Source organism: Onychostoma macrolepis, chromosome 10 (assembly GCF_012432095.1).
Source record: "Onychostoma macrolepis isolate SWU-2019 chromosome 10, ASM1243209v1, whole genome shotgun sequence".
Taxonomy (NCBI): domain Eukaryota; kingdom Metazoa; phylum Chordata; class Actinopteri; order Cypriniformes; family Cyprinidae; genus Onychostoma; species Onychostoma macrolepis.
The window spans coordinates 17,698,147-17,725,721 of record NC_081164.1 but is presented as its reverse complement, the minus strand read 5'-3'; the positions used below and the strand labels follow the sequence as shown (position 1 = coordinate 17,725,721).

General features: G+C 37.4%; 4 protein-coding genes across 17 annotated transcripts in view; all 4 read left to right on the top strand.

The window, feature by feature from the left end:
- The first annotated feature begins 1 nt into the window (after nucleotide 1).
- Nucleotides 2-2,482, top strand: ccna1 (cyclin A1). 2 transcript variants are annotated; one of them, XM_058790084.1, is made up of 9 exons: nucleotides 2-158; nucleotides 242-399; nucleotides 470-635; nucleotides 829-941; nucleotides 1,011-1,234; nucleotides 1,305-1,509; nucleotides 1,585-1,698; nucleotides 1,872-2,005; nucleotides 2,074-2,482. In XM_058790084.1, exons 2-9 carry the CDS (start codon nucleotides 250-252, stop codon nucleotides 2,123-2,125), a joined length of 1,158 nt encoding a protein of 385 aa, XP_058646067.1. In that variant the 5' UTR covers nucleotides 2-158; nucleotides 242-249; the 3' UTR covers nucleotides 2,126-2,482. The 2 variants fall into 2 exon arrangements, with proteins under 2 accessions (XP_058646067.1, XP_058646068.1); XM_058790085.1 differs by having other exon boundaries at nucleotides 22-158; nucleotides 245-399.
- A 73-nt stretch (nucleotides 2,483-2,555) lies between these two features.
- On the top strand, nucleotides 2,556-8,839 carry sparta (spartin a). Of its 3 annotated transcripts, XR_009273204.1 has the most exons (8): nucleotides 2,556-3,883; nucleotides 6,044-6,238; nucleotides 6,400-6,550; nucleotides 6,944-7,138; nucleotides 7,236-7,394; nucleotides 7,553-7,643; nucleotides 7,824-8,034; nucleotides 8,189-8,247. XR_009273204.1 is itself a non-coding variant. In XM_058790078.1 (7 exons), exons 1-7 carry the CDS (start codon nucleotides 3,167-3,169, stop codon nucleotides 8,394-8,396), a joined length of 1,716 nt encoding a protein of 571 aa, XP_058646061.1. In that variant the 5' UTR covers nucleotides 2,556-3,166; the 3' UTR covers nucleotides 8,397-8,839. The 3 variants fall into 3 exon arrangements, 2 of the variants coding, with proteins under 2 accessions (XP_058646061.1, XP_058646062.1); XM_058790078.1 differs by lacking the exon at nucleotides 7,824-8,034 and having other exon boundaries at nucleotides 8,189-8,839; XM_058790079.1 differs by lacking the exon at nucleotides 8,189-8,247 and having other exon boundaries at nucleotides 7,824-8,164.
- Nucleotides 8,840-9,043: 204 nt separating this feature from the next.
- On the top strand, nucleotides 9,044-14,659 carry ccdc169 (coiled-coil domain containing 169). Of its 3 annotated transcripts, none has more exons than XM_058790090.1 (8): nucleotides 9,044-9,233; nucleotides 10,546-10,628; nucleotides 10,757-10,867; nucleotides 11,374-11,414; nucleotides 12,591-12,689; nucleotides 13,013-13,066; nucleotides 13,273-13,349; nucleotides 13,891-14,659. In XM_058790090.1, exons 1-8 carry the CDS (start codon nucleotides 9,160-9,162, stop codon nucleotides 13,982-13,984), a joined length of 633 nt encoding a protein of 210 aa, XP_058646073.1. In that variant the 5' UTR covers nucleotides 9,044-9,159; the 3' UTR covers nucleotides 13,985-14,659. The 3 variants fall into 3 exon arrangements, with proteins under 3 accessions (XP_058646073.1, XP_058646072.1, XP_058646075.1); XM_058790089.1 differs by having other exon boundaries at nucleotides 13,888-14,659; XM_058790092.1 differs by lacking the exon at nucleotides 9,044-9,233 and adding an exon at nucleotides 9,556-9,764 and having other exon boundaries at nucleotides 13,888-14,659.
- Nucleotides 14,660-14,979: 320 nt separating this feature from the next.
- The window catches only part of dclk1a (doublecortin-like kinase 1a), a 50,784-nt gene continuing 38,188 nt past the window's right edge, over nucleotides 14,980-27,575 (top strand). For 2 of the 9 annotated variants that reach the window (XM_058789918.1, XM_058789916.1), the window contains exons 1-3: nucleotides 14,987-15,691; nucleotides 16,668-17,045; nucleotides 19,311-19,654. In XM_058789918.1, the coding sequence (XP_058645901.1) occupies nucleotides 16,688-17,045; nucleotides 19,311-19,654 (702 nt within the window). In that variant the 5' untranslated portion in view covers nucleotides 14,987-15,691; nucleotides 16,668-16,687. Of the gene's footprint in view, nucleotides 15,692-16,597; nucleotides 17,046-19,310; nucleotides 19,655-27,575 lie in introns of those variants that run through there. The other 7 variants (XM_058789919.1, XM_058789923.1, XM_058789924.1 and 4 more) reach the window with 7 other exon arrangements.

The window sequence follows — 27,575 nt, the reverse complement described above, 5'->3', positions numbered from 1 at the left end:
AAATCTCAATTAAGTCAAATGTGTTAACTAGCCTCATGTCGATTGGTCATGAATATAGACGTGCTCGTATAAAAGGTTTAGCGAGACAATCGGTGTCAAAGCACTTTGATCCACTCATCGAGAGTTTATTGGGTCTTTAGAGTTTATCGCAGCAAAAGGTTGGTTTTGAACGGGTTTGCTTCAAGTGTCTTTAAAGTAGTCGTTTATAATTTGAGTTGACCTTGAACTGACTAATTTTTAGCAGAGAAAATGGCTTCCCGTGGCTTCGCTCCTCTGTCCAGTCGTCAGGACCTCATGGGCCTGGGAAGAGCGGACGGCCTGCGCGCTCTCAAGCCCGGCCAGAGGGTTGTGCTCGGTGTCTTGACCGAGAATGATCAACACAATCGAGTATTTGGTCAGGTTAGTGTCACGTGTTTACAATGCTACTCCCAGAGTGCAACAAAGTGACGTTTTTGTATCGTTTAATTAGGTTTCATCCAAATACGAGCCAGCGTTTCGTGACGTCAGCATATCGAGTGCCACACTGGGTGATCACGTGGTTGAGCCAGTCCTCGTGCGGTCAACTAAATCACCCTCATTCTTACTGCCATCAGAGCTTCTGCTAGTAGATGATGCTGTCCAAGATCTTGGTTCAGGTATGCGGACAGATAGTCTATAAGAGGGTGTGCAATTTGGATGGCTATAATTTATTTATTCCTTTAAATCCTCTATCAGCCTTTAAGTCTGTATGACTTTGTATGTTTATAACATCACATCATCTGAAAGACACTTCTCACTTGCAGTGCAGATTTCTTATGGATTTAGCCTAACCCTTTTATGACTATTTAGGGTCTTGCATGGACTCTTCCATGCAGTCGTTGCTGGAGGAGGCCGCTTCTGAGGATGTCCTGTGTGTTCCAGAATATGCTGAGGACATCCACAGATGCCTGCGTGAACGTGAAGTTGGTATACTTGGTTTTAGCAGGTGTTTTGAGCAGCCCTTTATCAGTCTGTAATGCTCTGTGTCTCAGATTAAATACAGGCCAAAGCCCGGCTATATGGGAAAGCAGCCTGACATTACCAACTGTATGAGGATCATCCTTGTCGACTGGCTGGTTGAGGTTGGTGAGGAATACAAGCTGTGCTCGGAGACTCTCTACTTGGCTGTCAATTACCTGGACCGCTTCCTGTCGTGCATCTCTGTCCTGAGAGGAAAACTGCAGCTTGTGGGAACAGCTGCCATACTCCTGGCTGCGTAAGTGGTGATGAGTGCTTCTCTTTAAATTTGTTACCTATTGACGTAACTGCCTGGTGTTTCTAATTAGGAAATACGAGGAGGTGTATCCTCCAGAAGTGGATGAGTTTGTGTACATCACGGATGACACCTACACAAAGAAACAGCTGCTTCGGATGGAGCAGCACCTGCTCCGAGTGCTGGCTTTTGACGTGACTGCACCCACCGTTCACCAGTTTTTGATGCAGTACACATTGGAGGAGCATATCTGTGCCAGGAGTGTAAACCTTGCTTTGGTGAGTGGGTTTCATCTTGGGGAAAACATTCTCCTCTGAATTGGGTATTGATTTCTTTTCTCTCTGCCCTAACAGTATCTTTCAGAGTTGAGTCTGCTTGAGGTGGATCCCTTTGTGCAGTATCTACCTTCCAAGACTGCTGCTGCTGCATATTGTCTGGCCAACTACACTCTAAATGGGGCTTTGTGGGTAAGTCTTTTTAATTTTTTTTTTTTTTTTTTTTTTTTTCCCCCACTGAAGTCATTTGGATGAACCAATGAAGTTCTTCCATGCTTCCACAACTATAGACAAGATTTATATGTATAAACCCCTTAGTACTTGTGTAGTTTTTAATCTACCTGAAATGGGTTTGTTTCTGGCAGCCTGAAAACCTGTATTCCTTCACTGGTTACTCACTGGCAGTTATCGGCCCATGTCTGAAGGAGCTTCATAAACTCCATCTAGGGGCTGCAGGTCGCCCCCAACAGGCAATCCAGGAGAAATACAAGAGCTCAAAGTAAACAGGCATTTGTAATGTGGATGTTTTGGTTACCCTCTTCCTAATAACTAATCTTGTCTCTTCAGATACTGTGGCGTGTCCCTGCTTGAGCCTGTGGAGTGTCTGCCTTTCCACTGATGTTTTGGTGACCACATTGCTCACTTGAGGCCAACAAATGAACTGCAGCGCTTAAGTCTATTGTAAATATTGAATGAACTTGCTTTTAATCTTTTTAAAACGTGATTTTTATCATAGGTTGCTTAAGACTACCTTAATTAACAAAATAGTGACTTGTTTCTCTGTAAATCCAACGTGCTGTTGGTCTGAAGGCTGTTTTCCCCTATCAGTATATGAAATGAACAGATGGCTTTGTACCACTGTCTACTTTCCTTAGGATCTTTCTGGTACACAATGTGTTTTACTTGTATCTTAAGTGCAATATCATGTACTTCAAACTGAATTTTAATAAACGAAACAAGTTGCATTATTGCTTGTCCAGCCTAGTACACTTGAAAGCAACAATTTTTGGTTTTATGGTGCACAACGACCTCTAGCGTTCACTGACTTGTCTCTTTTTACAAAAGTCAACTTTAGTTAACCGGTTTTGTGTCAATGGAAACATTAATTCGTAATACCTTAAACCAAGCTAAGTAGCAGAAAATATCGGCTACGCGAGCGAAACCGCACAGGTGGTCTCCATACCCAACCATCGCGCACACTTGGTAAAGGTCATCGCAATACAGCTTGACAACCAATTTAATAAAAGTTTGTCTCTATTTACTTCAGTTAGACGCTAAAATTTGTTCTTTTGTGTGACGAGGAACGGATTTTCCCCAAAGCTTTTTATTAAAAACTTGATTCTCTGGAAGTGACTGTAATTCGCGCGCTTTCAGGTGTTAATTACGATATGTAACTTTTTTCTTTTTTTTGATAATACCGGCAGAGCGCCAGTGACCAGAAGCGCTATGAATTTTGTTTTATGGTTTTTCATTTCCCTGTAATCTTGTCGAACTTGCTTGGTGACAAAGTAGCTACATAATTTCGTCGTGTGTCATGAGGAAAAAATAAGCTCATCACTAATTTAAGTGCACGCTGCCAAAGCTGTCACGCTTTTTGTAAGTGTACAGTTGCTGTTTTTCGTTTTCGAAGGGTTGTATATTTTACTTTTTTGGCACTGCAATGGAGTCACCAGAACCGGCTGAAATCCGCGCCATTCGTGAGAAATATAAACAAGCCCTGCAGTGTCTGAACTCAGGGCTTCAGTATGAAGAGGTGGGGAATAAGGACGAAGCTCTTCTTCTGTACAAACTGAGCAGGCGGTATCTCCTCGGAGGGCTAGAGGTGAACACGCATGGTGAGCGCTGCGTCGGACGCCACTGGGACTTCGCGCGACAGACGCAGCTGAAGATGAACGAGACTCTGAGCACCATTACTGATCGTCTCGGGGTGCTAGAGTCCACAGCGAGATCGGATCAGCGCCTTTATCCGACCCTTCCTGTCCTCCAGGACCCCCAGCCTGTCGTTACCACCAGAGCACCTGTCTCAGCTGCAGGGGGGGCCTCTGCTCAGCCTGCCTCCCCTACGGCGGGCTTCACTGCACCCGCTGAACTTCCACCAGCCTACACTCCACAACCGACAGAAGGGCATCTGTCACTCTCTCATGGAGGCAACAGGCCATTTCAAGCTGCTCCAAACCAGACACCCCAGCGCCTGGCCTTTGCCCCAGTCAATCTCAGAGAGGCTGGCATGGAGATTTTTTTCTTGCCCAGTGGGGTGCAGATGTTCTTCGTTTCTGCTGAGGGTCATGTCAGCGCTCCTTCTTATCCAGGGTTCCTACGAATAATCATATACAACAGCCAGAACGGTAATGCCAGCTATGCCCCAGCCTACCTACAGGTAAATATTGTGTTTGGATCATATTGTGTTGTTGTCCTTTTTTCCCCAAGTTTTGTTATTAACTAAAACTATTTAAATCGTCTTTAGTAATTGAAATTATGCTGAGATAAAATGTAAATGGGCTATTAGACGAAAAATTTAAAGAACTTTAAAAATTAGACATGTTGTCTTGGGTGAAGTAGGCCTACTAAAACTGACACTGAAATAAAAAAATAAACACAAGAATAAATAAAAAAACATGACAAACCACATACCGAAATTACTAGACCTAAAATTATAAAAAAATATAATAAAAAGAAAAAGCTCATTCAAATTATTAAAAAGCACCATAGCATATAAATACTAAAGTGTGAAAGATGCTAAGACTTTGATTAAAAGACTTTAATAAAAGATATTAAGAACTTTATGAAACATGTAATAAGAAAAACTTAGTAAAAATATCTAAAAACCTTAAGAATAGGCCTAGATCAAATATTATGAATCATCTTAAGATGATTTGTGTGTGAATTATTTTTAGTTCATATGAAATTCTCATCTTTGAGACTTTATAGCATTGCATTATATTTGTGCTATAAACAAACTGTCAATGTGATGAACAAGAATTGTATAGAGAAGTATTGTGATGATCACATGAAACTGGGTGTTTTTCTTTGTTTTTTTTTTTTTTTAAAGAATTACGTCTGTGTAGGGTTTGGTTGTTGAGCATCAGTTCATGGCTGACGGCAAAATAACTAAGATTACTGTCATGCTTCTCATGTTAAACAATTACAGGAACATTCTTGTGCATTACAGAGCAAAGAGAGAAGTAGAAACTTGTGTTTTTATTAAGAGAAGGCTTGAGATTTATTTGGTATGATAGGTAGTATTTGTGATTACTTTTAAACTATGGAAGTTTTACTTTCAGTTGGTTGTATCCCTCAAATCCGACATGGATTGGAAAAGTTTTACTTTCAGACGTCAAATAGGTAGTTTCACAGCTCCACCTCTTCTGTCAAACCCACAAAAGCCAGTCCAACCTGACTCTGTGGTAGTTATATAAAAAGCTTTAGGTCCGTTTAGGTTGTGCAGTGCTAGAAACAGGCTGTTGCGGATGACGCCAGAGTTCTTTGTGCAGAGTCGGTCTGCATGCTGTTTCAGCAAATAGAAGTCTCATTGAATGGCTGAGCTTCGGCTCTGTGCAGTATTGGCAGATTTCCAGTTTGAGGGCTGTTAGTTGTCCAGTGCTCCCATTGCTCTGGGGCTTGATGTAGGACACGTGGAGCCCACGTGCGAACATAACTGCTGCATGCGTCCCACGGTGGTCTTTTGTCCCACTTTAGTCATCCAGAACAAATGGTGGCTTTCTGAATAATCACACAGTACACAAACATATGCAATATAATTGCAGTCTTATTTGACCCCAGTTGTCCCTCATATGCACAGTGACATCCAAATACACCAAGTTAATCGTTATTGTAGTTCAAAGCAGTGGTCATCAAACATTTTGATGCTCTGGACACCAAAATATTTGTCGTCTCCTTTTATTTTTCTTTAGCGAACACATTTGGCTTATTATTGAACTATAGCCTGAAAGTAATAAATTATTTAAAAATATAAATAATTATAAAATTTGCAGCATATCTTATTTCTCTTAACTGTTTTTAAATTATTGATATTAATATAATAGTTCTAATAAAGTTTAATACACTTTTAAAGATTCAAGTCCTAAGCAAATTTACACACAGCATATATTTTGAAAATGTTTATATGAATATAAATAAATAAGTGTAACATTTTTCTTAAATATATACATGCGTGTGCATTTATATATACACACACATTATGTAAACACAAACTTTTATTTTCGATTAATTGTTTGACAGCACTAAAATATATATATATATATATATATATATATATATATATATATATATATATATATATATATATATATATATATATATATATATATATATATATATATACACACTTTTCAAAGTTGTAAATAAAACAAGGATTGTTCCAGTTTTTATTTACTTCAAGAAGTGTGAAATTTATTAACAATTTCTGAATGAATTGTTCCTACACCAAATTATCTCAGTGTGGTTTAAAGGTGGTAAGTCAAGATCATGTACAGTAAAAATAATCTCTACCTTTTTGATTGAAATGTTGTGCTTGCAGGTTTGTGATTGGATCTACCCACTGTACCCAGACTCCCCAGTCTTTCTTAGCAACAAAGGTGTGTTCACATTTCCCGATACCACCGCAGCAGTGCCGGGGTCCTATGTTGGGGTGGTGCTGTCCTCAGAGCTGCCTGCAGCAGACAGGCATCTGTTCCAGGAACAGCTGTCAGCGCTAGCACAGCTCAGGGTCCAGGTACTCAATCTCACTTTTGATTTTGCCAAAATGTATGATGAATTGGAAAAAAAAAAAAAGTCAAAATTGTCATTTTTATTGAACTCTGAATCTATGCATTTGTTTTGTATAACTCATAATTTTGTTACGTATTACTCATAACCGAGGGATTTTCATTTAAGGTAGATGCAGAACAAGGTGGCGCTACAGGAACAGACATTAACCTGAATGGGAAGGTTCCTCCTTCAGAAACATCTGTTACCCAAACACCAGGAGGGGAGGATAAAACCGTTCCTGTTTGGAGTGAAAAAATGTCTCAGAGTATTCTATCAGGTCTGAACTTTAGGATCAGAGTACAGTAACCTGAAATTTTGATAGCAATCTCACTGGATATCTAGTGTATTTCTTTCTTCTATTGAAGTAGAAGTTGAGGAGTTCCATGAAGAACCTTTTAACATCCATGGAATTTTTCTGTTGCACAAAAGGGTCTTTAGATTATTACAGTATTGTCCACACTAAGAATTTTTTTTAAGAACTGATCATTGAGAGGTTCTTTGAGGAACCCAAAATGGTCTTCTAGGGCATCATTATGGAAAACCCCTTTGTGGAACCTTTATTTAAGAGTGCACTAAACACCTTTTTGGTGCATTTTATAATTAGCCACTAGAGGCCACTCTAAGGGAAAACAAGTGCTAAAGGTATTGTGATATCACTGTGGCTGTGCAGGGACCTCCTGGCTGGGTCGGGGGCTTGTGCGAGGAGCTGAAGCTACCGGTAAAGCCATCCAGAGAGGAGCAACTAAGCTACGAGAAAACATCACTCCAGAGGAGATCCCAGCAGAGGTCAGCCCCAAGGTCACCAAAAGCCTAAATGCAGCCAAGCAGGCCACAGGGGGTGCTGTAAAAGTCAGCCAGTTTCTAGGTAAAACAATGTTGTAATTACTCATATACTGACATATTTAGAGCTTTTCTGTATCCTGTTTTGCAACATGTATAATACATTTTGCTTTATTCACCAGTGGATGGTGTTGCTGCTGTAGCTGATAGAGTTGGAAAAGAAATTGCTCCACACGTGAAAAAACACGGTAGCAAACTCATCCCAGAATCACTCAAGAAAAGTAAAGACAGCTGCTCCAACATGGATGGAGCCAAGCTAGTGGCAGGAAGCAGCATACAAGGTAAACGCAAATAAACCATTCAAATGTCCTGAAAGGCTTTCGCCATTTTTCCTTTGTCCTGCTATATTACGTTTATTTAGTATATCAAACTTGTAGATCCTTTATAACTTGATGAAAGATATCTTAGTTCATGTTTAAATGCAAATTTTGTTCGGTAGGTTTGTCAACTCTCTGGTCAAGTCTGGAAACGGCAGCAAAGACTATTGGCAAAAGTATAACTTCAGAGACTGTGACTACTGTGAAGCACAAGTAGGTGTTTTTTTTAATTTATTTATTGCTTTTCAGGATTCATGGTTTCTCTTCTGCTTTCCTTTTATTCTTTTCCTGCCTGATACTACTGTTTTTTTTGTTTTTTTTTTGCTATATACCTATCCAAACTTAAGTGCTTTGGGAAATGGATTAATTTACTCTCTCCTGTTGCTTTTTCAGATTTAGGGGTCTAGGAAGCCTCTTGGACCCCCCTAGCAGCATATAAATGGTGGCGGGTAAAAACGCACTGCGTTTTCTCTCACTAATATTTGTCAAATTCGAACCTACCCAAAGTGCCTTATTTTCTTGAGTTACTGACATTCAGAAGTTGCTGAAAAGGTGCTTATTCTTATTAACAGTTCGTCAGAGTGCTTTGTGAATAAAAACTGAGGTGAATGCAACATTTTGTCTGTGCATTGTGTTCTGTTTATTTTAAAACTTTTCACATTATTTCAAATATCCTTTAGAATCAATAGTCAACAACATAACATGAACTTCTGTCAGGACTGTCTTTTTGCTCAGAATATCTCCATGTTTGTGATCAGGTATGGAGACGAGGCAGGACAAGCTGCAGACACTGCAGCCCAGTCTGCTGTTAATATAGGTATTACAGCATTTAATGTGGACAACCTGGGCATCAAGGGTATACTGAAGACCACAGGCAAGCACACTGCAAAAGCAATGGTGAAAGATGGCTCAGGAGGAGACGGAACTGAGAAGAAAGAAAAGCCACCTAAGGATGAGAAAAAATAATACATTTTTAGCCGTCATCAATTAACTTATGCACGTTCTTGTAGCAAAAAAGTATCGCTTTATATTGATAATAAGATTGCCCAGTATAATATCAATGTTTACAGAAGGATGCACTTAGACATGTACTGTATTAGTTAAATGTTACATTCCTGTTACTCACAGATAATGTTTTTTTATTTTCTTGAAGATATGCAGAGGGTTATTTTTATAGAAAGAAACAACAGGGTATTTGATTTTATTTGACCTTTGAATGTTTATTTCACAAGTATCTTTGATTTTCATTGTAAGTACATTTTTCATTCTGCATTCTTCAGATGCATTAAGATGAGAACTTGGAAGATAACTTAATATCACTGTACTCTATTACTGTTTTGGACATTCTTGTGGCTTATGTTAACTTTAAGAAAATGCCGTCTCATTAAAGTTCACCACAAAAGTTTACATTAGTTTAACTGTAGCCTTAATGAAAAACATAGAAACACCATGGTAGGCCTACTATTTGTAACTTTTTTTTAGTGTAAATACAACAGCCATAGTTGTCAAAGTCTTCTTGCCTTTTCCTAAACATGATTTTCATATACAGCTGTCAAATCATCATCGTTACAGTGAGTGTTGTTGTAAATCAAGGTAAAGGTTATTGAAAAGGTCGTCGCACAATAGGACCCAACGTGATCAATGTTGTGGTTGTTCGTTGCTGTGGATACAGCCCAACAATCACAAAGACACCAATGAACGTGAAACCTGTTCATTACTCGGACTGAGAATGGGAGAAACTGATCTCAGAAATTATGAGTTATCCCAACTGCAAGCAGAAGTCGAGCAGGAGAGAGAGGTCAAGTAAGTCCAAACTTATTTTAAAACACAAAGCAATGTCTTGACTGCTGTCTCCATGAATATATCAGACATTGCAGTTGCACGTTGATTAGACTCCGTGGTGTAGTAGAGGGAATCCCCTCTGATGAGCATCATTCAGTAGTGTCCTGCACTAGCCAAATCATGACAGTCCAGCATATGAGTAACTAATCCAATCGTATTTGAATAAATGCAAATATTCCCTAAAAACATCCAGTAAAGACAGTGATGTGGTCAGGAACGAGATGTAAACTCTCATGCAGTGTATGTTTCATTTATAGGCTACTCGAAGCCGGATGGCACTCGAAGCCGGATGGCGCTCTCGCGCAGAAAGTCAGAAACTGCCTCATAGAAGTAGCTACTAATTTACGAGTCACAAGAAAAGACGACGTGCAAGAATCCAGCTGTAGCCAAAGCTATCTCTACTATAGCAAAGCTGAATAAAAAGAAACGCGAAGACAGTAAACACATGATTGCGACAATATGGTTTATGTGTGTTTTTCAAGTCATCTACAGGTAACAAAAACGCACCTGATTCTGAATAATGCAGTAGGCTAATTGATAGCATTTATTACACTTGCCAATAGATACTAGGCTGTAAAATATATTCTGCCTTATTCTGTGATAAAAATGGGGGGGAAATGTAGTATATAGGCTAAACAAATCATACAGTTGTCATTAGGAAAATACAGGAAAAATATTGTAAATTATTGGTTATTGCCCAGCAGTGTATTTTATTTCTCAGCCAATTAAAAGCAAGATAGCCTAATAGTAATAGTCGTTATAAAACCTGTCAATTATACAAAAAAGTTATTATATTAGACATTTCTGTCCCCCTCACTTCTGAAATGATTGAGAATCACTATTTTTTGTTTGTTTCAAATAGAGATCACAATTCTCCCACAATTCTGAACAGACAACTAAACAAAATAGCATGTAATTTACTAGAGGTTCTGACAAAATGTCAGTTGCTGCAGTCTATTTATATATTTATTTATTTATTTTAATTATTTACTGCAAAATCTGCACCTCTTCTGTGGATAATATTATTTTCATAATGATCCTTACTCAAGTAGCAGAAGTTAAGTAACTGTGCAAATATTACTGGCCCATTTTGGAGTGAACTAAATATGCAAAACTAGTTTTACATATCACTGTTTATGACACAGGTCGTTCATCCTTTGCCGGGCCGTTTAAAAAAAAACAATTGGGGGCATAAATTAAGAGTATACCCACTTCTCCAGGCACCACTACACCACTGATTAGACTTATTCAGTAATGTGTGAATCGTTTAAAGGGAGATGTTAAAGGACTCGGTGTCTGACCTGAGGAGCACACTGGCTGATTTGGAGAAGAGACTTCACAGTGTTGACGGAGAAGGTCTGTATATGAACAAAAATGCAAGAAACATTGACCTACGGTATATTCTACTGAGCAAAATTACATTTGATTCGTAATCTAATGAGCAAAAAGAAAAAATTCAATCTGAACCGAACCACTCTGCTCAGAGAACGAGTGGAGAACCAGATACGAGACACAGCTGGAACTGAACGAGCAGCTGGAGAAACAAATCAGTGTCATTCGAGAGAGACTCGAGACCCTCCACGGTGATCCCGCAGGTAGCATAAGAAACGCTTCTTTTTCTCTTTTCTTTCTTTCATTTTTTGTTGTTGCTATAGTATAGTATTTTATCTTATAGTATAATATAACCCATATCCTTTATATTTTGTAATTTATGGTGTTTTCTGCAATAATACAAAGACACACTTTGGGGCACCTGCCAGAAAAATAAAGGGACAATTCAGCTGATATGCTTTGTATGGTCTGGAAAAAAGTATTTGTGCATGTACACAGTTTCACATACTTCATTCATGATTTCCTATGTTGGCTCTGTCTCTAAGCTCTCTTCATCATCTTCATCAACCTCTTCATCACATCAGTCATTTGATTCTTCACATCAGTTATGATCAAATGAATGATCAAGGGTCTTATGCTGATACAGAATGAAATATGAGGCAGGCACAGGCAAGCCATATACTTTAGAGCTGTGAGAGAATAAGCCATGCTGTTATTTTGATGTATTGTGTATACACTGCACCACTGTAACTTTTGTCTCGCTCTTCAGATCGACTGGCCTCTATTCGCTCATATGATGAAATGTCAGAGGTAAGCACTTCAGCTGCAAAAAGTGCTACCAACTTAAATAAATTATAAAATTATTTAAATATTACATAATTATATAAATCATATATTGTATATAACAAAATCTAAAAATATAATTACATACCTTAAATATAAACATAAAATAATTATTATTATTAATGATAACATTTTGCACAGTATGTAGCAGTCACTGCTACAAAAACACTGGCTTTTAAAAATATATACATATACATATATATATATATATATACATATATATATATATATATATATATATATATATATATATATATATATATATATATATATATATATATATATATATCCTCCCTCACGCCCCCTGTCTGTGCAACATGGAAGAGACGCGTTGGTTTATGCTTCAGTTCATGCATACACATTTTATTTTCAGCGGCTATTGTTGCATGGTGCAATTGTTTCTCATTACATCCTGGCAAAGCTGAATATAGTCTTCTGCCAATGACGAGATTAAAATCAATCTGCTGAGACAGCCTGAAAAAACAAAACAAATTAATTAATCAGTGAGAAGTAATCTGTAAATGAGGGAAGAGAAGCGAGAAAGACTCGGGTGGGCCATGCCAGAAGGATGGAATGAAAATATTTGAGGTCACACTTGACCCCAAGCAAATAGTCTTAATTTTCTCCCTATCATATAATCACACATTATATAAGAACATTCTTTATTCCTTGTTTTAAAGAAATAGTTCACTCCAAAATCAAAATTTACTGACAGTTTACTCAACCTCAGGCCATCCAAGATGTAGATGAGTTTCATTCATCGGAACAGATTTGAAGAAATCCAACATTACTTCGCTTACTGACCAGCGGACCCTCTGCAGTGGGTGCCGTCAGAATGAGAGTCCAAACAGTCACAATAATCCACAAGATTCAGTACATCAATTAGCACCAATTAAAAGCTGCATGTTTGTAAGAAACAAATTCATCTTTAACAATTACTTGTGGATTAATGTGATGTATTTATCAGCTGTTTGGACTCTCATTCTGACGGCACCCATTCACTGCAGAGGATCCAAATCTGCTCTGACAAAGAAACAAACTCATCTACATCTTGGATGGCCTGAGTAAACTTTGAGCAAATTTTCATTTTTGGGTGAACGATTCCTTTAATTCCATTTGTTCAGATATTTTCTTTTTATTCAGGATGCTCTCAGACAGAGGCTGAAATTGCTGTCTACTGAGAAGTGCAGCCTTCAATCCCAACTGAAGGATTTCCAAATGAGAATTGTGCAGGAAGGAAAGGTGAAGTCCTACACCATTATATCTTCCACCATCGTTCCTACTACGAAAACTTGTCTCTAGTCAAGACGTCACATATCTTGTACAAAATCTCCAGCTGTTAATTGTAACATAAATGACATTAACATGAGAAAGTGAAAGAGTTTAGGTCTGGGCTGCTGAATTGCCCTATAGGTATAATAACAATTATTTCACAATTATGCTGACATGAGAGTCCTAAATGGAATTATAAAGAAGGATTATAATCTGTCGTTACTTGGTCATACATTAAAAAGACAGATAAATAAAGACATAATTGTCCTTATTATGCATTCTATTCCTAATAGACTTACCAGAAAGTCTACGAAGAAAGGCGGGCGTATCTTGCAGAGATTGCAAAGGTGAGGAAAGCATTTAAAATAAATTTTCTAGTTTGTGCTTTCAATTATTCACTTGACAGATGTTTTTATCCAAGGCGCTGTACAGTGTAGGTTTTATCATTATGTGTGTTCCATGAGAACCAGACCCATCACTGTGGTGTTGAGCTACTTGACCAAAGATATTATCCAAAGTGTTGCGCATAAACACTGATAATGTGTCCCTATAGCTGTCCTCATCGCTGGATATGAGCAGAAAGCAGCAGATGGTTCAAGCCCGGAGGACAGCCCTGGGTCCAGAAAAAACGTAAATGTGAAAATGCACTGTACATCATCAAATGGCACTACTTTGGTTCATAGCAAACAATGCCAGGTCTTATTTTGTTCTTGAAACATTTTTTAAGCGACATGGAAAAAACATGCAGGGTTGAGCCATTCAGTTATTGTGAACAGAATGTGATTTTATCATCATGTATACTTACTAATTTCACTGAAATACTTAAAACCGTGAGTAACAAGACCAATCCTTTCAATCTCAGTAGACTTAAGAATGAGCAATAACTTAAAGGGATAGTTCACCCAAAAATTATTCTGTCATTATTTATGTCTTTCATATTTCTTTAGGCTATATTTGTACTCTGCAGAAGTCAAACAGGTTTGGATATATAACAATTTCTATAGATGAACTATCCCTTTAATATTCAGTTATTCAGGTTTAATTGTCCTATATGAATAGACACAGTAGATGGATGGTCTGTCTTTGATTGCAGTAATTGTACTTTTAAATACATTTTTAGAATTTTGGATATCCTAAATCATATTTTTTTGTTTTGTTTTGTTTAAAGCAGAGGCCAGGAGAGTAAGAGGCAACATTCAGATATGATGAAGGGGTCTGTCAAAAAAGCACCAGCGAGGAGTCGACTCCCACGATTAAAACATTAATGCAGTTCAGGGATCTTCAACAGGGTGTCCATCAATTATTGTTTGATTATTTTTGTAATCAAATTACAATTTTTATTTTTTATTTTTTTTAAGAACAGTAAAATGAAGCATAATTTTTGAGTTCATAGACCTAGCTTGATAGAGGCCACTCTGAACTTTAATGATATTCACTAAATACTTTAAAATAGTTTTTAAAAATAATTTCTTCGCTTATTTGATTAGGTTTTGTCTTATTTCATTTCAAGGTATTTTCTTTAATTAAATATATTGTCATATCAGATGTTAATTATGTTATGAAATCTTCCCAGATTGCAAGCAACCACTGAAACAATAAGTCATTGTTTATATGTCAATGCTAACTGCATTGAATTAGTGTTACAAAGTGATGTTGGATCTATATCACTTTTGCACCCAAAATTAATGTTGAAACAATGGGGATATTTCAACAACAATAAAAAATGGTAATGTCTTTGAATGAACATTATGAAGTAGGCTAATGCTGGTTCATCATCACTTATGCACCCTCACTTAATGTTTAATTTAAAAAAAGCAATGAAAATGTCATTGAATCAATGTTACACTATGATGCTGATTCTACATCACTGTTGAGCCTATATAGAAATTAACAAAAAAAAAAAAAATGTTTTATGTGATTACAATGTAATGTTCATTCTAAACCACTTAAAATAATAATAATAATTAAAAATACTATTGAAATAATTTTGCCATCTGATGAACCAAGTTAACATTATGGCACATCAACAAACTCCTGACCATTTCAAAGTTTGGGGAAAACCTTTTAAAATGAAAATGACACATTTCCAGCAGTTGTCACTTTATTTGTTTTTAAACAGATTTAGACAATCAATGACAAAAAGATTAGTCTTTAAAAAACAAAAGTGGGACAAAAAGTACATAACTACAACCTTTAAGATAATTACTTTCAGCCGATGCCAGACTACAGTGGTCCAATGGCTGGCTCACAGCTGCCTCTTTTCCTTTGGGTTCTCTGAAATCTGAATCTCATCATATTAAATAACTGAATGAAGAATATGGATGATGACCTGACAAATTAGTAATCAGGGAGCAGGACATAAAGCACAGGATAGCATAATTGTCTCAACGTCTCAACATTGTATCAGTGTCACCTTGCTGGGATTTTCATTGCATGCTTCTATGAAGAGTCAAGGTTAAGACGATCTATTTTATATAATTATGTAATTTTAGAATACACCTACATAATTATATTTAAGACTAATTAATGTAGTTAGTGTTATTTGAATGATCAAAGCAGTTTGGGCATGTGTACAAACACATGTTCGCTCTGAGTCGTGAGGGAGCTTCGAGAAAGAGACTTAGTGGAGCAGCCTCACCGGAGAGGAACGGGGCGGGGGGTGTGTGTGTGAGAGAGTGTGTGTGTGTGTGTGTGTGTGTGTGGGGAGAGAGGGAGGGATGGCTGGCTGTGGCAGGTCTGCGGTGCGGGGCTGAATCTCAATGAGAAAGCGGCCAATGTAAATCACTGCAAGACACGGAGGAGAGAGAGAGAGAGAACAGCAGCTGCCGACCGACCGACCAGCAGCCAGCTTCCTCTGCGGGACAACAAAGGAGGTGCCGGGCTCACATCACGACTCCTGTCAGCACAACTCAACATCTGAATCGTGACCATTACGAAGAAACCTTGAATATTCCCTAAGTCTTCACCTTTAGGCAAGTAGAAAGGTCTGTTTCTTTTCTGTAAGTAGAAATAAAGCGAACCGAAAACTCGCAAATATTTTAACCTGCCTTTGAATGTTGTTTTGCTCAGTCTAATTCATTTGAATAGTTCAGCTTATCAAATTGTCAGCGACGTGACGTTAATTTTTTTTTCCGGATCGAAGTTATTTACATTAAAAAATTAAACTGAAACAAAAATGACGTGATCATGTTTTCAATTTAAGGATCAAAGTAATTTTCCTATGTTTGCGCGACTATGTCAAACTGTTATTGTTGGGGAAAATGTAGTAATTCGACATAATCTTTTATCATTTGTTTTTTAAAAAAATATATATTTGTGTCAGTGTCACTCTTTTTGTGTGTGTCTGTAGCCTACATATTTTTTAAATATTTTATTCATATATTTTGAGCTTTTTATGAAAGGGCTTGCGTTCAGGTCGAAAAAACCTTCTAGGTAACGTTATTACTAAAAATGAATTTGTTTCAAATTAAAAATAAATCCTTGAAATATGTTTTAAAACTTTTTTTTGAAAACCTACTTTTTACTTGACAGTTAAACCACTCTGAGAGTTTTTAACCTAAAATAGTTGTAAAAAAAATATATTAAATATTTTTCAAACGTATGAAAGCAATATCTGATTCTAAGAATTTGGCACGTTTTGAACTCGATCAAAGATTTTTAACATCCTTATTGGACACTGAGCCTGAAATACAAATAGGCTAACCATTATTCAACGTAGCCTATATAGGCTACTAAAAAATAACAGACTTTTGAGCACGTTTGCCATGTCAAAGTGACGCTCAAAAACAGGATGACAGACGCAGGATTTAATTAGCTCTAAGAAGCTGTCACTAAAAGGTTATTTTCAGACCAGACATTAACTGACACCCATATCACAGGGTTGAAGGATTACACCTACACGGTTAGTTAGGTAACTTCTCTTATCCACATTTAATTTTTACGCTTTAGATCTAATTTGACTGGACGACATGGAGGAACACTTTGACGAGAGGGACAAAGTGCAACGCAACAGCCGAAGCGCAGGCCGGGCGAACGGGCTCCTCAGCCCCACTCACAGCGCCCACTGCAGCCTGTACCGGACGCGCACACTCAAAGCTCTGAGCCAGGAGAAGAAGGCGAAGAAAGTGCGCTTTTACCGCAATGGTGACAAGTACTTCAACGGCATAGTGTATGCCATCTCATCGGACCGGATAAGAACCTTTGATGCTTTGCTGGCCGACCTGACCCGAACCCTTTCTGACAACGTCAACCTGCCCCAAGGGGTGCGAATCATCTACACAATAGATGGTTCCAAAAAAATCACCAGTATAGATCAGCTGGTGGAAGGTAAGAAGTTATCTAATGCCGCCCAAACACTACACGTCGGATTGTTGTTCTTCTCACTACACAGTTGTCATTTTCAGTCAAACACATTTCACGCTACATGAGTTGGATCGCAGACAGACCAAGATAGCCTATTTAACCTGCTATATGTCTCTCGGGCATTCTTTTATAATTGAAACATAGCGATTGTCACTCAAATGATCACACACTGATTTGCTTCCGATTCTTTTTTGTTTGTTTTGTTTTTTGCCTCCAAATTTTTTAAATTATTATAGATATTTTTTATGAGAACGTGCTATACAGACATAATTTTGCCATTGCATCTCGCTGCTTTTTAAGCGTCTCCACAAGAACAGTGTTTTTATCATGTAAAATTTCAAGCATTTCAACTTTTAAAAATGCATCATGACACAATCTCATGAGAAAACACCAGTAAGCAAAAAGCGCACAAATGAGTTTGCGTGAATTTTGTATAAATTCATGCAAATTAAGGTGACCACTTCCCGGGGACACGTTCTGCCCAGAATTTCTTAATTGCCTAAAATATCCTGTTTGCACTGTGCCGATCAATCGTTGTATGACATTAAAGTACCACGAGAGCTGTAGAGAACAGAGCAGAAGCTTATACTTTCGAATCGCTCTCGCGGTACTTTGATGTCAATGATTGATCGGCGCAGAGCAAACAACCAACAACTGGTTATTTTAGGCAATATAGAAATCCTGGGGAGAACGTGTCCCTGGGAAGTGGCACGCCTGGTCACCTTAATACAAATTCTAAATGTAAAATATTTTCATATTGCCATGGAAGTGCATAGAAAATTACTTTTCAATTTTGCTGCCCTTTGTTTTGTGCTTTGTTGTTGCTGTTTTTTAATGCAACAATGTATTCTATGTGAACAGCTTTTTAGTCTATCAAATATGATTCAAAGCTGCAGTCCGTAAGTTTTGCCTCTTTGTCGCCATCTCTGTTTGAAAACCTGGAATTGCAGCTGTGTGCGGAATAATCTTGCTTGCCTGGGCTGTACTCCGGCACTGCTGCAGCAGATGAATCTAATGTTTTGAGATGAATGAATGTGTAGCTGTCAGTCACCGCACCGGTGTGGATGTTTACTGTACTTCGCAATCACAGATTCTAGCCTATGTCTTGGAATATATGACCCAAATAAGAATTTTCAGCGTATATTGTCATCTGAACAAGTTAGTAACAAGTCTGCCAAGTTTGTTCTGACCAACTGAGGAAAAAAGCATTACCATAAATCTAACGATCTATTAGCTCATATCACATCAAACCTTGCAAAGTGTTATTAATGTTATACTTTATTCTCAAATTATTAATGTTAACAACATCAGCATTGCTTGTCTATGAGTATAGTGTGTATTAGCGTGTAGATTTCAATTTCTGTACAGTCTAATCTAATTGTCATACCATTCGAATTTCATATTAAGAAATTCTTTTAACCTAAAAAGCAAACTATGCTCCCTTCGAACTGGTTTTCTGTAAAATACAAATCTTGTGTAATCCCAGGCTATCTGTAATCAGAAGCACATTTTAAAACTGGAATATAATTTAATTTCATTCACACGTGTTTCATAAACACATAATCCTTTCTGGATTACAATCCGCCATCAAAATGATAAATTAAATTATTCCAGCTGCTGTGAGAAAAGGCTATAAACGATCCGCCACCTGCAGGATCCTCACATGCGACAGCCTAGTAGCTGGGACAACTTCTTTATGTTTACAGACGTGACGTAATGACGCAGTGCCATGCTCGAATTTCCCGCGAAAACCTACCCGTACCACTCAAATTAGAAAACATTATTATAAACCCTTGTGAATCAGGCTAAAGTAAGGCTATAGTTTTGAAAACTGGCTGGTTATGTACTTGCTCAAATATTGATTTCGGATAATTTTTAACCAAAAAAAGTTACAGACTGCAGCTTTAATTTTGATAGCATATTGTTTTATGAGATGCTCTAAAAATGCCATAGCTTGGTGCATTGGATGCTCTTGGATTCTCTTTTCAAAATTAGAGCAGTAAAAGTGACGACAAGGATACAGAATTAGGGCACTCAATGATGAGCATTTAAGTCTGCATGACTTTACCTTAAATCAATGCATTTTAACAGAGATGACAGCTCAATCGACAGTGAAAATCACCAGTCACTGCCTCGGGTCTTTTATCCTAAAATGCACTCATTTCTTTTCATAGAAAATGTGAAAAATCTCACACATTTTATGTCACTATGTTCTCTCCGTAATTTTAGGTGAGAGTTACGTGTGTGGCTCCACCGAAGCCTTTAAAAAACTCGACTACTCCAACAATGTCAACCCTAACTGGTCTGTGAATGTGAGGGCCTTAGGCTCCAGCAAATGCCCCACGTCTCTAGCCAGCTCGAAATCAGGACCGCAGTTCAAAGAGAGCAAAGACTTCATCAGACCCAAACTGGTCACCGTCATCCGCAGTGGGGTGAAGCCGCGGAAGGCAGTTCGCATCCTGCTCAACAAGAAGACGGCTCACTCCTTTGAGCAAGTTCTCACTGACATTACAGATGCTATAAAGCTCGATTCTGGCATTGTCAAGAGGATCTACACTCTTGAGGGAAAACAGGTAAGACTGCCAGTTCATGAATGGAAATCTTGATACTGCTGCCATAATTTAGTATAAGGAGAATCTGTTTTGTGTTGTATCATGATGGAACTTTGTTATGTAAAGTTGATTCATTCATGTGATTTTACCTCAGACAACTAATGAATTTCATAATAGCTTCTGTTATGTAAGCTCACCCTTTGAACTGGCACGGAAAACTTGAAAGCTTACTGAGATTGCACATTGGGAGTCCCGGATAATTGAGTGGTTGTGAAATAGAAATGTTAGAAATGATTCATTCATCAACAGCAGAATTCCTCTTATGTTATTGTTATCAGTTGACTCTAATACTGTATAGAGCTAAAAGTGTTTCAAATTGTTCTTCTGTTGTAAAACCCACAAGAAATATCCTAGAAGTAGGGGACTCAACATCCAAACAATGTGGCTTTTGTTTTTTAACCTCTGAAATGAATTCATCCCACAAGCCTTGAATTATAAATAATGAAGTGTCATTATTTCAAATGCTACAGCAGAAATCTCCCCCTAACCTGCAGCAAGAGTTATGGCAGATCTAGTATAGTTTATGAATGGGAATCTGTGTCTTTGCCCACGCACACTCAACATGAGAGAACTGGTGGCTCAGAGAATACAGAAATAACTCGGGCTTCTGCTCTCATTTTAATTCCTCCCACCTTTTCGTGCCGCTCTGAAACAGCTGTGCCACCCCACACATGCAGAATGACAGAAGGGCGCATGCGTGCATGACGTGCTTTGACGTACGTTAATAAATATTTGATCATTCCCATTGTAAGACGTGCAGCTCAAAAGTGCACTTGTGCTTTTTTCATTTTTCTAATTTAATGTACTGTTTGCATAGCATTATATTATTAGGATAACAAGTTTAGTGAAAATTGGAATTTTAAAAAATTGCATATTTATTTACATTCATTTTATATTTTAATTTGGTGTGTCCCCTTTTGCAGTAAAAAAAGGCAGTGGTAAAACTTCTGATCCAAAGAGCATCATGTGCTTCAGGAAGGAAGTTTGACCTTTTGTCACATGACTAATGTTGCAAATTTGCTTAGTAACCTAAAAATAGTGTAGAACCTTAAATATTTCAAAATCATTTTACATAATTTTTTCTTAAAATGTTATGTTTATTTCCAGCTTTAATTCTGAATCAGGGCTATTTTAGTATTTCATTGAGATACCATGATACTTTTTATTAATTTTCTGCAGTTTAATTTATTGTAAGTTTCAGTAATTTGTCATTATTATTATTATTATTATTATTATTATTAAATATGTGCATGTGCAGGTTTTTTTTTTTTTTCAATTTTAGTTATTTTAATACATAAAGATTAACTAAATGCAAATGAGAAATGCTGCCTTGTCAACTAGGTGAAATAAAATAAGTTAAAGTTTCTTTTATTTAGATTTTATTTTAATTCTGTTCAAGTTTATTTAATTTAATTTAACAAAAACATTTTATAGTTTTAGTTTTAGTTAACTATAATAGCCCTGTTTTGAATCCAAGAATTTTTAATGTGGACTTTTGAATGTCACTGTACATACTCATCTTCCAATGTGTCTCTTCTCAGCCAGGTAAAATGTGCAAATAAGCAGACGCCATTTGGCTGAAATTCATTAAACTCTAATTAATCTGTGCACAGACTACTTTCTCTCCATTGATCTCTGTGCTGGCAGCTCTGCCAGTGTCTCAGATCTTTAGACTTGGTCTTTTCTATTTAAAAAGTCCTCTAAATCACCTTGAATGTGGAAAACCGGAGCACATCATATCATGTGCAGTCGTGCATAAGACTGCCTTTTTAGAGTAGCTATTGAGCAACAAATATGTATTTTGAATTAAATGTGATTCATAAAAGCCTTCCTCCCACTGTGTGGGTCTGATATCAGAGGTTATACAGCATGGCATCAAAGCCTTGGTCACCATCCAGATAAAGTAAGAGCATTATGGCTAACGCTAAATTTAGAACAGGGATCGATTGGGCCTGAGGGAGCTGTCTAATGAACAAGCCTGGCCTGCACAGTTACAGCACACCATTTTGTCCTGATAGAATTATGAACAAAAGCAACAGAAACCAGGAAGGAGAGACAGAGAGAGAAAATAAAAGGAGATAAAAGAATCTGCTTGGGTTAGAGAAAAGAAAAAAGAAAAAGAAAAAAAAGATGAACGCATTACTAAAATGAAATGGGAGGTTGAGAAGTTCAGGTGCACAATTAACAAAGCAATAAAAGTACATCTTCCTGTTTATTGTCCAGTTTGAATGCAGGATCCAGGTGTGGAAGCAGCATATGCCAATATTATTGTTGCTGTGCTTGTTTGATGTATTACAAAAGAAAATCTGACTGTGTAGGTGATTAATGGCATTTCTAAAGCAATTGTTAGTTAAGTTCTGTGTTGTTGAGTCATGAGGTAGTTCATTATCTTTTACAAAACATGATTGTCTTTTTAGTATTATGTCATTGCAGCCATTTTTCACTAGGCTCGTGTTGGTTTTGCAAAGTTTGCAAAAAAGAAAAAATGTAAGAAAATCCATGCAAATTCTATTTCATCTGCTCAGAGAGAGTTCAGTAAGAGAGCTGAGCCAGGATATTATTCAGTCGACCAAAAGTTTTCGCATTTTTCTGCTGCGTTAATGTATGCAAATGAACCTGTCTGTACCTTATGAAAGAAAAATATGGATTTCTGCTTTCAGTCAGTGAATAAAACTTCAGTTTGTTGCCTGCCTTGGTGGAGTCTAATGTAAAATGTGCTCCAAACAGAAAATGTTTATGGTATATCACACATTGTATGGCATGTTTCAGGGAAAGCAGAGTGAAATTCAGCCAGTTTGTCTGTTAGTAAAAAAGCTAATTATAGGGAGACGGATTGCAATCTGATTACTCATCAGGGAGTATGAATGTGATTTTGTCAAGTGTAAATGTATGCGTTTCTTCAAGCTACAGATCCTGCCAGTTACTTGAGTATCATATGGCTTGGTAGAGATGTGTATTCCTTCTGTTCATGCAAGGCTGATTTCATATTAGATCAAATGTCTGATGCAACTTAAACAGTTGTTTCTGGTGCAAATAATAGTGTATTTCACTCTCCTACCCATATGGTCCTTGCATAGCCGACAACAGGCGTTGATGTCTTCAGCGACTGAATCATTGTGACGGAACCAACATCTGCCTCTAGCTCTGATGTCTGTAGCACCTGACGTGATTTTAAAAATAGACATCAGTTGCTAGCATGCATGTGAGATGCATGTAGCCACCGTCTCTATGTGGAAATGAAATGTGAATGAATCAAAAAGCTCATGATCACAAGAGAGATCTGGGTTTTTGGGTCTTTGCGTGAGTCTCATGGCACCTTTCTGAGAACCTGTATAATGAGGTCAGAGACAGTAGATCAAGGCTTTATTCCATCTTCCTACATATCGTGAGGCTTTTTTCTGGAGTGTTACTGTAGGATGTGAAGTATGAATTGTGTAAGGTTTTATGATAAAAAAAAAACCCAAAAAAACATTGTGATGCTGTAGTAGAAAAGAACAAATACTACAGCTCTGTATAGATGGAGGTACTGATGGCTGAGTTACCAGGCCATTCTGCTTACTTTATTCAAAAGTTTGTGATATGCATGCATACACTACATGATGTAGGTGCATCGTGGTACTCATGAATGGTGGTGGACAGTAACATGGAGGAGAAAAATTGTTGAATAAAGTAGTTATTTTTGTTTTCTTTGTGCACAAAAATTATTCTCGTAGCTTCATAAAATTACTGTTGAACCACTGATGTTACTGTTTCTAGACCTAGAACATTTGAGTTGCGTTGCTGTCTATGCAAGGTCAGAAAGCTCTTGGATTTCGTCAAAAATATCTTAATTTGTGTTCCAAAGATGAACAAAGGTCATATGGGTTTGGAAGTACATGAGGGTGAGTAATTAACAGCATTTTCATTTTTGGGTTAACTATCCTTTTAAACTACCTCACAATTGTAATGTTAAAACTAGTGAATGTAGCGTAAATGTAAATGTTTATTTTTGGCCTTTTGTCATTTTTTATAGATACAATAAGTTGGTAATTTTGCATGCCAGATTTCAACTCCCTTATCAGAAACGCAAAGCAACTTAGCGGCCAGCTCTTTTGACTTGATGTTTAGCCAACCACATAGTGACTCCTCAGATCCACAAATCAACACCCTACCAACTATCCAGTGCACCCTAGTATCATAGTGGCAAGTTTTGCATGGAAAAGCACCACTAGTTTTATTGATTGATTCAGGTGCTTCGCATACAGATATTTCAGAGTTAGAAAAGTTTTCTGTGCCACATCTGATTCAGATTCCCTCAGATGGCCACTGACCTGGATCCAGTCCCCGTGTGATCTCCAGAAATTTCCGGTAATGCTGAGTGCAGGCTTATATTTTTGCTTGTGATGCTGGAGGACACTGCTGACAGATGGGAGCAAAGAGGGCATACAGCTGAAATTCATAATTAAACTGTCTTAAAACCCATTTAATGTCATCTGCAACCATGCAGGGACCCTCCAAATGGCCCTGGCTTGGAGCTTTCTGTCTGTCTCTGACATTCTGACATATATGTAGAGTATCAAAGTTGTGGTTGTCTTTCCTCACAAAGGACAGGACTTTGGACATGAGCTAATTTTATCCTTGCTTGTTGCTCCCTCATGATCTCTCCTTCCAAAGAAACTGATCAACCCCCCCTTTCAACAGTTTCTATGACGATGTGATCCAGTTGCTTAGTAACGGCCTGAGCCTTTGTGGCGTCACCGTGGGCAGTAGTGTGTGTCGGAGTGTGTGGGGAGTTTAGTCTGAGAGAGAGGTAGACGTACGATAAGTGGTTTAGGCCGCGGACATGGCTCTCTTGTTCTTATCCGTTAAGCCTATATTTACTCACACAGACACACACAGGACATAAAGCTACACAAAGACACAGCTTTCAAATAGTTAACACACAGACACAGACACACACACACACACACACACAAACAAATAACCAGACAGACGTGTCCTGCATACTGCAACTGATTCTTAATGACCTCTGGCATATGCTTCGGGCCGAGACAGAGACATAGCAGGCGTGTAATCGGCAATCATTCATGTGTTTGCTCTTCTTGGAGTTTGCCGTATGGACATAACTGATTTTCCGCCCCATTGCATACACACACCCTGCTTAATTAGCCATGTCTTTCAATCTCTAACAGCCTTCCATTGTCTGGAGGGCCATTTACCCCCTCTTGAGCTCTCCTCACCTCTCGTTCCCCTCCTGTCCAATAAAATGGCCAGATATTCTGCCTTTGGCATATGGTCACGCTCTCCCCAGATTTGGTTGTCAGCAGAATTTCTTTGTTTCCTGGTGACTTAAATCCATATTAAAATCCAAATCTGGATTAGCAACTCAATCTAAGATTGAAGTTTAATCTGGGTTTCAGTAATGTTCTCAAATGTTGTATTTAGTGAAAAATAATGAGGCAAATTGTGCCACTTTTGTACATGGTGATAAAGTGCTGCAGTAGCACTGTGCTTAAATTAGGGGTGTTTATATCTGTGTTGTTTACGTAAGTAAATATAACATTACTTTACATGATTGTTTGTTTTATTTAGTTTTATTTTTCTCTAGATGATTTGTTTTTTTTAGTTTTACTCTAGATAACTGATTTGTTTTGTTTTACTCTAGATTATTGTTTTGTTTGGTTTTACTCTAGAAAACTTGTTTTATTTTAGATAACGTTTTGTTTTACTCTAGATGACTGTTATGTTTTACTGTAGATTACTTTTTTTTATTTTGTTTTGTACTCTACATGACCTTTTGTTTTTTATTTTGTATTGTTTTACTCTAGGTGACTGTTTCGTTTTACTCTAGATGACTGTTTTGCTTTGTTGTAGTTTTACTCTAGATGAGTTTTTTGTTTTACTCTAGATCAGTTTTGTTTTGCTTTTTGTTTCTTTTGTTTTACTCTAGACGACTGTTTTATTTCAGTTTTACTCTGGATGACTTTGTTTTTGTTTTGTTTTACTCTAGTTTATGTTTTTGTTTTTTGTTTCTTTGTTTTATTTTAGATGACTTTTTAGTTTTGTTTTAATTTTACTCTAGATGATTTGTTTTCATTTAGTTTGCATTTAGTAAAAAATTAAGGGGCAAATTACCCCACTTTAGTAGGCCTATGTGGTGCTAAATGTGTGGCAGTAGCGCCGAAAATGAAGTCATTGTCAACAGTCTTCTTTTCTATGTAAATTAGACTTATAGATTGTGGAAGAACAGCATTGAGTTTTGTGAATAAGCAACAACAAAGAAAAACAGGCATGCGTAGAATTCCTTTGAAAAGAAACGTTTGTGCATATTTTGTAGTAATTCATCAAATAATGATCAAATGACAGATTTTAAATGCGCATATATCCAGACAAGCCATGCAGTCTTTTAGCATTTAAAAGAGCTGGTTCAGATGCCTTGACTGCACTGTAAAAATTTAAAATTTTAAGGCAACCAGCTTCCGCAGATTTTTGAGTTTGCTCAACTTATTTTTGTGGGAGATTTTCAATTTTTGTTGTATAAACTTAAAATGACAAGTTGAGAAAACTCAAAAATCTGCTGAAGCTGGTTGCCTTAAGTTGGCTCAGCTTTTTTTTTTTTACTGTGTGTAGTGTTTTAAGGGTCTGGTCAGTCAAAAGGGGCCGTTCACACAGAATGCATTTTTGCATTCTCTTTTCTTTTTCTTTGAGCATTGCATATTGCGTAAGTGTTGCTGCATTAAATATTCTTAGATTATTTTGAAAATGTTCTCTTTGAGAAACACCCATAATTAATTCATTATTATAACCATGTGTGCTATAATAATTTGTGGCATCTTGTGCATGACACTCTGTTCTAAAAATGCGACTTGCAATTTTAAAAAGTTAAGAAACACATCTCTAGACCTTCCTTTTTTCATTTGAGTGCCCTGCATCTTAGTTCTTAAACATGCTCTGTGTGAATGGCCCCTTAGGATGCTGAGTATTAGAACGCCATATCATGCACAGAATGCTGCAAAAGCATGAGCAAAATGATCAAACATATCTGTCTACATAGAAATGGAAAACCAAAGCAGTGGAATTAAAAAAAAAACATGTTCTCTCGAATACGCCAGTGGTAGTCTGCTGCATTGTCTGGTAACCTTGCACACAAAACTCACAAGATTGAGAATTGTGTCGAGCAGATTGCTTTCAACACAGATTGCGTAAACATGTTTGCGTTGCCTGATTTGCATAATTCATTTCATGAACCGGGCACTATAACAAGACAGACAGTACTTGCAAATAAACAGCAGTGAATTCCCCTCAAAAATGTGCAGTTGTTCCTTTGCTTTGTATTTTAGCTCATCCATCCTCATTTATTCTGTAGCGTGTCAGACAGCAGGTATCTGGAGATCAGATTTTAGTTAGTCTGCTGCTTTTGCTGAGTCACTCCTACCAGGTGTGTGTGTATGAAGGAGTGTGTGTTTGTATGTGAACTTTTGTGTCGACAGCTTGTGTTTGGACATAAAAGCACTGTGTGTGTGTGCACAGCAAATGAGCTTTCCATGCAAATCATTTAATGTGCGTCTGCTGCCAAAACCACACACAATGAAAGCCAAGAAAATAAGGGGCATTTATATCTGTCTTATTAACTGAAGAACCCCTAGTTACTTGTAAACATAACACTGCTCTAGATTCCTGTTTTGTTTTGTTTTGTTTATTTATTTTTTTGTCTGTTTCAGTTTTTGTTTTGCGTTTATCTTTATCTGTTACTTCTCTTCTCATTTTCTTTAAGTGCTGCATATTGCGTAAGTGCTGCTGCATTGAATGTTCTTAGATGACTTTGAAAATGATCTCTCTGAGAAGCACTCATAATTAATTCATCATCATCATCATCATCATACCCTTATCTTTTAATGTCTGC